A 9,583-nucleotide genomic window follows, 5' to 3' on the forward strand; every position below is an offset into this window, starting at 1 on the left:
TATTAAAGAGGGGTGAATGCCCAAGAACTATAATGTCATTTTTGGATCCAGAGACTCCAAAGAAAGCATGCTAGATCCATGTGTCATACGAGTCAACCGCCTCTAACACAACAGTTGGCTTTCTTGACCTTTTGCAGAAGCCTCTTTGCCATCCGGTGGGATAGTTTTTCCAATCCCAATGCATGCAGTCTAATGACCTTATCATACTCAGAAACCCATGGTCTTCAGCTGTGTGAAGTAGCAGATCCAGATCTTCTTAATTTGGCTCACGGAGGTACTCCTCTTTGTAAACCTTAACAATTGTGTCACAGAAATGTTCAAGAGTATCAAGGCATGTAGACTCAGACATACATTGGGTTTCATCCATCGAATCAGCTGGGGAGCCATAGGCCATCATTCGGAGTGCAACAGTAACCTTTTGATGAGGTGAGAAACCAGGGCGGCCTGCTCTGTCCTGCTTCTGTCGAAAGTATGAATTGACTTGCTGGACTTCACGAAGCAAACTCTTGAAGAAGTGATGCCTCATCAGAAAACGATATTGGAAATCCTCTTGTGTGTACACCAAGTTGGGGTTGAAGTAGTTGTTCATCAGATTGGCATGCGTCATCGCTCTGTTTCGTGGTTTATAAGAGGGACCAGCAACAGAGCCACGTCATTGAGGTTGTTCCTCAGTTGGCTGACACACCATAGCCGCAACCATGTCTATTGCTCTGTTTTGTTTGTTGCGCCTTACTTTAGCCTCTTCATCAGACTCCTCATCTTCTTATCTCATATGCACCCATTTTTCTTCCAATTTGGATTTGGATGAGGACCCCCAGTTGGAATTCGAAGAGGATCCAAAGTTGGAATTCATTGCAAACTTGAATTGAAAGAGATTGAATTGAAATAGATTGAATTCAAAGTTGTGTGAATTATAGCTCAACATCCACCCTATTTATAACAAAAAAAAATTCAAATCCAACGGCCAGCTGACGTCACTTAGTCGTTGGATTTGAATTTAAGTTGTAGTTTTTAAATAATAAATTATGTTTGGCCCTATGGCTCTTTGGCCCTCGGTTGGAGATGGAGGCAAATATGGCCCTATACTGTTCATTAAAATATTAATATCCTCGAGGGCTAGAGGGCTAAAACGAGTCCTCTGGCCAGCCTTCTGTTGGAGATGACCTTAAGGTCCGGTGTGGTTTGCTTACAACATCAAAGATACATCCGTCATAATGAGCTAAAATTTCACGTGTTGTTCTTCTATTTTATGTGGTTAATTTATGTATCGACAATGTTTACACTTGGTTTGAAAAATCTCCTTATTTACTTTGTTGGAGGATTGTAATTTTTAGATTAATCGATTTATAGTTGAGCTTTTCTTTTTTTTTTTTTTTTTTTTTTTGTGGGGGGGGGGGGAGGGGGGGCGGGGTGAGGGGAGGAGGACAGTATGTTGGGAGATTGATTCTTCCTAATTGCTCTAAGCGGGAATGAAGTAGGCTACTTCGGTAGTGCTGACGACCGAACTCTGAGGTTTTGGTTCTTTCCACTTGTGTTGCGGGAAGAGAGTAAGACTGCTAATGTAGACTGATGATCAAGCCTTCTTTGTAGTTTTTCTCATCTAATTCGTTAAATATATACAATTTCATATAGGGAGCTTTAATGAAAACGGCATGGGCTAAGTTTTATTTAACCAAAAAGGTTTAATATTTAATGATAAGGACAAAACTTAGCCATTGCCTTTATGTGTTTTAAAGGTTCGATCGGCCCTTTTTTTTCCTACTCCTTTTTTTCCCTTTGTTGTTGAAAACTTGTAAAAGGTTTTGGTTTTTAGAGAGATTATTATTGTCATATTAGCCACAAGATTATGTTAGTTTAGATCTAAAAGTTTAAAATATTTGACGACATAATAAAGCAAAAAAAAATGCCTTCTAATGGTTCACGGATTTTAAGTTCGTTTTTCTTTATTAAGCGGCCAAATATTTTAAAACTTTGTATCTAAACCAATATAATCTTGTGGATAATATGCATTTTGTCCTCACAAGTCCTCAAAATGAGGACCTCAGGAGAATATAGCCCGTATAAAGTTATCGGTAAAACATGTATCCTTTGCATTCCAGAATGGAAATTAAAACATTTTCAGGGTAAAATGGGGAAGTAGTGTATTTTTATTTTTGTTGTTGGGCCACTTGGACTGGTTTAGTGATGAGTTTTGTCCTAATTATTAAATAAAATTATTAAAATACTTTTGGTTAACATTTAAACTTTTCAAGATTTTTTCATTATTTTTTTTAATTCCAGTTTTAGCTTTGCACTGCAATTGTTTTTACTTAAGAATATCCTTCCTCTTATAAAAACTTTGTTCCAATCAAGAATTCACGGTCGTCATTAGATTGTTATATTTGATGTGCGAGTCTATAATCCTATCTAAGTTCTTCTAGAGATTTCTTAATTGATCAATGTTTGATCAGGTTAATAGGAGCCTATTAGGTTTCCCTATTATCTATGAACATTATTGGACCATAAATTCTTGCCAACCGGAGCACGATGCAATGGAGTAAGTACGCCTCCTTAATTTAGTCATGGGCTGGATAGCTCTAATTGGGCTGGCTGTATAAACGGATCAACGATGCTACAACATTCTGTTGGATCCCAAAATGGTAGTCGAGACACATAAACTTGATTTGACTAGGGATCAAATTGGTTTTCTATATACCAGTCTTCATGCACACGTTCACTCGCGTGTAAAATATATTTTTTGAATTACAGCATGCCATGCGCAACTTACACGTTTTAAATGTATTTATATATGTAAATTGGCAAAAGGAAAATTATATATTTGAAGTAAATGAATAATTTTTGATCATGTTAGAATAAACCCCTCATACATCAATTAAAGTCGCTGAATTAAAATAATAAAATCGGTTTGTATAAAATTTACATTAGGAATAGAGAAAATGATATTTAATAAACAATTGATTGAATTACATTATTGTTAGCCCATTATGAGGTTAAGCGCACTCCCTCCCCCTTAGTATAGATAATATATTTGTTAAAAACAAATCATTTGACAATTAATTTAGTCATATTATTATTTGCGTGCGAAAGACTTTTTTTATAAAGAAAAAAATGATCATTTGACAACTAATTGAATCACATTATTATATGCGTACGAGAAACATTTTTATAACCGGCACTATGCACCTCTTAATTAAAAATTGAGAAATAATATTTAATAAACAATCGCATACAAAATGCATTTTTTGAATCACAGCGCTCTACCTGTAATTTATATTATACATTTTAAATGTTTTTGTCATTTGTTTATTATTTTCTTTCTTCCCTTTCATTTTTTTTATTCTTTTCTCTCTTCCCACTTATATTTATATTATATTTTATGATAGCCAAATTACCAAATTACCCTGATTGCATTCAATTTTGCTGTTGTGATTTTTTGTGGCTGAGGGGCATTTTGGTCCAACCATGCGTGACCCCAAAATTTTGGCTGCATGTGCACTGTTGTAACATCCCACATCGCCCAGGGGAGTGGATCTTGTAAACCTTATATGTATATTCTCATCTCTACCTAGCACGAGGCATTTTGGGAACTCACTAGCTTCAGGTTCCGTAGGAACTCCGAAGTTAAGCGAGTTCATGCGAGAGCAATCCCATGATGGGTGATCCATTGGGAAGTTCTTGTGTGAGTTCCCAAAAACAAAACTGTGAGGGTGTGGTTGGGGCTTGGACAATATCGTGCTACGGTGGAGCGAGCCCGGGATGTGGTGGGGCCTAGGCCGGATGTGTGCCGACGAGGATGTCGGGGCCCTAGAGGGTGGATTATAACATCCCACATCGCCCATATGAGTGAATCTTGTAAGCCTTATATGTATATTCTCATCTTTACCTAGCACAAGGCCGTTTGGGAGTTCATAATTACCCTTGGATTATTTTATGCATTCATATTTTATGCTTTGAAATTTTTTTGGCTAAGAGGTATTTTCGTCCAATTATTTTTGTCAAAGCCGATGACACCAAAGTTTTCATCCGCATGTGCACTGTTTTGCACTGTGCACTTTTCCATTGGCATTCTATATATAAGATTTGGTGATTTCTAGTTGTCTATAATGTAGGAATTGGCTTAAGCTACAAATAATCACAATTCTAAAAGGAAATAAAACCTATTGCCAGATATAATTTAGGATTCTCCCGGTTTATAAGGATTTATTATCCTAAAAAGTTTCTCTCTTCACTAGTATAAATACACCATCCTAGAATTCATCAAAGATAATTCAATAGTCTAATATCGTGCACATATATAAATATCACTCTTGCTCCCTTGCTCACTGCTTTAGTTCTATAAATCCTTAACTAACTTGATCGTTGGAAAATCTTCGAACGATACCACACCGGAGATTTCACGATTGTTTGCTCTTTCTTGTAAATAGTCGATCAAAGCACTCCTCCACTAACAGTGGTGCAGAAATTTGATTCCAACATGCATGAATACCTAAATTATATAGCATCGCAATTCTATCCTAGATTGGATTGTTATGCTTATGCCACACGCTTGATAACAATGTTTATAGATTCCCATAATTTAAGTTTGTATAAAGCCTACTTAGTGTATAGGAGATCCTTACAAAAATAATAATTTTTCTTGTACCTAAGTTAAATTAATTTAATTAACATTGACTCTCAAAGAACTGAGAGATTTTTCAGTATGATTGGTATATGAGGTTGTACACCGCGTATCATTATACAAATGGTGGAATATGTGTGTTAAAAAGTTAATAACTTAAGAAATAAATTTCCTACCACTTACATAAAAACACATTGTATATCATTCGTGTTCCCATCACAATAAAAAATTTCTCCAAAGAACCCTTCAAAATACTACAAAATTTCAAAGGACTATGATTCTCTTATCAACTCTTTCCACCCCCTTCCATCCTCTCCTCTCACATTCTCTTATTTTGTCTTTCTCTTACAATAAAAAATTAATATAAGATGTTGACGTGACTTAACCATGATCGTTCAAATAGAAAGAGAGTGAAGGCAAGAGAAAAAAAGAAAAGAGAGAATCGTACTCCAATTTCAAAAGCCAAAGTCCTATTGCCTAATTGTTCACTGTTCCCAATGCTATTGTTTACTTCAAAAATTTTTAGGGATAAGATAATGCTATAAATTTTCTATATGTGTCGCCGAAGATTTTTTGCAGTATCTAAATTACCTATTTACAAAATTCTTTTAGTCAACCAAAAGAAGTAATATATTTTCATAAAGTCAAATTTTGCTGTTTTTTATTTAAATCTCACCTATATATGATTTTAACATATATCTAATATTAAAAATTAAAAAATTAAAAACAAAAATCTCTCTCCCTGCTCCCACTCCCATGTTCTCTTTCTCCATTACTTCTTCCCATTTAAAACAAAAATAAAAAATGTTCACACCCAAATTGTCTAGGCATATGTTAGTATTTATTATTATTTCTAAATCACATATTAATAGAATCGTTTTTATTAGCCAAAAGAGGGTGGAAAGATTATTTAGGTTTTTTTTTTTCCTTTTCTGAACAACGATATTGTCTACATTAAGGGGGAGGGGGGGGGGTAGGCTACGCCACACAATAAGCTAGCAATAATGTGGTTCAAATTCGTCTTTGATGAGAATCGAGCTAAGACTCTTACTTACAAGTAAAGATGTATACCGTTAGATCATAGTACTAAGTGGCCACCTACATGGGATTTTAGCATATATCTAATATTTAAAAATAAAAAATAAAAAACCCCTCTTCCTACTCCTACTCCCACATTCTCTCTCTCTCTCACTCTCCTTCCCATTTTAAAAATATTCACACACACAAAATGTGTAGGCATATGCTAGTGAATATATACTTGAACTTTAATTGACGATCTTTTGTTTCATTTTTTCAAGTCATTATGTCCTTTTGTACTCCTTTGTTTCCAAAGAAACTATAGGCCTGATGGTCTAGTCTCTCACAGAGAGAGATCATCTCCGAATCTCTTCTATTAAGGCCACCGAATCAAGCGACTTGGACTTTTGAAATTTGATCTAACGGTTAAAAACAAGAGTCCCATTTAAAAGTTATAATAATTTTAACCGTTTGGTCAAATTTCAAATGTCTAGATCACTTGATCCAGTAACCTTGAAGGAAGAAATTTGGAAATGGTATATTTCCGTCTCTCACTAAGTTATAGTCATAAATTATTTGTTTTAAAAAAGAAAAATGTTTCCACTTTCTACCTTAAAGTAGTGTGCTTGAAAACTTTTTGTTGCGTTTCTTTGATGTTTTATATATTCTATTATTTTTATGAACAATCTTACATGTAGAATGAAGTCATGGTTTTCAAAGAAACTTTCCACTCTCCGTCAAACAGTAAAAGAGCATCTTCAAAGAGATGTTAAAACTGCCACATAAGTATATAACAATAAAAATTGACAGTAAACATTTTTCAATTGAGCCTTCAATTTTCTACGTGACACTGCGTCAATTGAAGGCAAAGCCTTCTGTCAAATTTGACAGCAGCTGTCAAATCCATTTAATATTTTTTAATAGATTTAATGGAAATATAATAAATGTGGTTGTGTATTTTAAGAATTTGATTGGTTGCCTACATTAATGGACCCTACAAAGTGATTAAAAAATTTTAGAACGACATTATTATTCGACTGGATCGAAAAATTGTACAAAATACAAAATTGCCACATAAATCGTTAAATATTAATTTAACGTTTTAAATTTGACATCTCGTCTGGAGATGCTTTAAATGCTCAACCAACAATATGTTTTAGTTCAATAATGGGTGCGCGTCATATTGTACCAGCATATGCCACCTTTATGTAGACATCTAATCTCATCTTCTATTAGAGTCCATATAGAAAATCAACAAAATCTTCTTGTCAAATTATAAGTGATAAAAATAGTTCATATATTAATTTCTAATTTCATATGGAACAGAACATGTAATCCTCTTTATTTAAAATATTTCTAAACGAATTTGAACTCAAGCAAACTGGCCAAAATAGTATTAGACTATCATACTCTAACATTATTGACATACACTATCGAGTTGCAAAAAAATTTACACAATCAACAGACAACCAATTAGAGCTCAGTACTGAGCTCGAATTTTTTAAGCTCGCACGAATTCAACTCGTATAATTCTGCTCGTCTAAGAAGTAGGCCAAGCCTAACTTGAGCTCTCAAAATATAAAACAAGGCAAACGCATGACAATAGTGATACCATCAATATTTTTTTTTTTCAAACCATCAGTGCTTTTTTTAATTATTAAATCGTCTCTTATTTTATCATTGTCAATCACTAGTGGTTGCGCATTTAATCAGAGCTATAAATTGGCTCTTACATTCATTCAGAATAAATAAACTTAACCAGTAGACAACGATGAAAAGAGTCCTTTTCTTCTCTATTTTTTTATTTTCTTGAATCAAAGAAAAGATGGTATCAATGCAGTAACACCCTGGCCAAATCTTATAACAAAAGTTAAAAATAAATAATATGAAACCCTTGCTACCAGAGAGTACCTATCAACCATCATAATTAATTACCATGACTTCAGTGGGTACCTATCAATACAGTCGCTCCATGGATTGTCATCACCACCTTGACCTAAATCCGAAACTGCCTTCCAAACAAGACTTCCGACCTTAAACCCTGTCCCAAACGCCAACATCCAAACCCTATCTCCTTTCCTAACTCTCCCCTTAGCCTCAAAATATGCTAACTCATAAAATACAAGACTACTCGATGTGTTCCCGAATCGGTGCAAACTCATCCGAGCCGGCTCAGTCAACTCGTCACTCAAACTCAGAACCCGCCCAACCTGCTCGATCACCGCTTTCCCGCCCGTGTGAATACAAAAATGATCAAATGCCTTGGTAAAATCCGGGACTATCGGTTTCGACTTCCCCCCTGAAAATGCACAACCAATGACCGAGTACACGTAAACACCAAGTTGAGTCAGTGGTAGGACTCGGGGAGCAAGAATTTTGATGTGCTCAAGTAAATGCATGCCCGCAACCGCTATTAAATCTTTATTAAGAGCAAACCCGGTATTGCCCTTGTTATCCTCCTCTTGAAATGCGGCTTTATAAGCTCGATCACTCGCTCCGTGGTGAGTACGAAGCGAGTGAACGAGTTCCATCTTTGCAACCAGGCGGCAACAAGGGTCGTTTGTGATCAATGCGGTCGCACAACCGACTCGAAAAATGCAATTGGTTACAAGCATGGGACGGTTATCGCCATAGTACCAATCCAAACTAATAGTCTCGGTTACGACCACAAGAGCATAACCAATTTTTTTGCTTTGCTTCAACAGATTAGCGGCTAGATCAATTGATATTACTCCAGAACTGCATCCCATGCCACTTAGATTGTACGTCTTTACGTCGGGTTTGAGATTGAAACGGTTGACAATGAGGGATGTGAAGGAGGGCACGGGAGAGAAGCTCCCGCATGTAACAATTAGGCAATCGATACGACTTGGGTCGATGTTGGTTTTGGCAACGAGTGAGTTGATGGATGAGAACATGCCTTGTTGAGCTTCATCCAGAGCATATTTCAAGTTCGCTTCGGGGTTTGATTCGAATACGAATTGGGGTGCGTAGGTCTCGTCACCTAAGCCGGATTTGAGGTAGATTTTACGCATGAATTCTCCGCTTTCTTCGGTGAAGCGATTCGTCCTGCGTACGAAGGACTCGGAGGCTGCGTAGCTGCATTTTTGGTTGGGGTTTGGTTGGAAGCATGAGAAATTAAGGAGGAAGATGGACTTGGGACGAGAGTTGTAGTAGTAGAAAAATATGGAAATGGAAAGGCACCAAATGCAAGACAATGAAAGTGTAGGGTTGGTGGTGAAGAGAAAATGGAGGATGTTTCTGTATTGGACTGGATTGGATCGGATTGAATTAGACTGCATGTTAATTGATAAGAGAGTTGTGGTTAATAAAAGTGCTGCGAAAAAGGCTTGGTGGAATTTGAAATTTGAAGTGGACTTCTTCATGTTTGTTTTCTAAAAGTTGTTTTTTGCAAACTCAGTGAATGAAGATTGGGGGAAGAGGGGGTTATATAGAACGGATATGATTTTATCACTTTTTTTTAACCGCAGACTTTTTGTGTATTTTTATCTTTTAGCTCTCTTTTAATCTATTTAATTTAAAGGTCAAATATGAACAGAGACGGATACGAAGTAAAAACGAATAAACGAGTATGGGAAAATTGATTTTCCTATATAAAAATGTGAAAACTGAAAAGACAGCAACGGCCTTCTTGACAGCCAACTTTTCTTGTCGACCAATTCAGCGATATGAACAATCGTTTTGTTTCTGTTGATGGAATTCATGAGGAGTAATGTTAAGGGAGATTAAATTTACAGAATAAAATTGCAAATTAAATGATGTGTCACCAATAAAAAATGAGCACGTTTATTAATGTTTATAGAATTTATTATCTATTTTTCTGGGTTATACCGTATACATGCGCAGATAAATACATAATCCCTTTGACTTTATGGATACAGTCCTGGAAAATACATGTCTAATTATTATAACTGGTTTCAAAATTTA

At 35.7% G+C, this 9,583-nt stretch overlaps 2 protein-coding genes across 2 annotated transcripts; both read right to left on the reverse strand.

The window, feature by feature from the left end:
* Positions 1-256: 256 nt before the first annotated feature.
* Positions 257-607, reverse strand: LOC137727649 (uncharacterized). The gene has a single exon (XM_068466474.1). The coding sequence runs from the start codon at positions 605-607 to the stop codon at positions 257-259; it is 351 nt and encodes a 116-aa protein (XP_068322575.1).
* A 6,959-nt stretch (positions 608-7,566) lies between these two features.
* Positions 7,567-8,670, reverse strand: LOC137727651 (3-ketoacyl-CoA synthase 4-like). Its single transcript, XM_068466476.1, has one exon. The coding sequence runs from the start codon at positions 8,668-8,670 to the stop codon at positions 7,567-7,569; it is 1,104 nt and encodes a 367-aa protein (XP_068322577.1).
* Between the last annotated feature and the right edge of the window lie 913 nt (positions 8,671-9,583).

This window comes from Pyrus communis, chromosome 3, assembly GCF_963583255.1.
Source record: "Pyrus communis chromosome 3, drPyrComm1.1, whole genome shotgun sequence".
NCBI lineage: Eukaryota > Viridiplantae > Streptophyta > Magnoliopsida > Rosales > Rosaceae > Pyrus > Pyrus communis.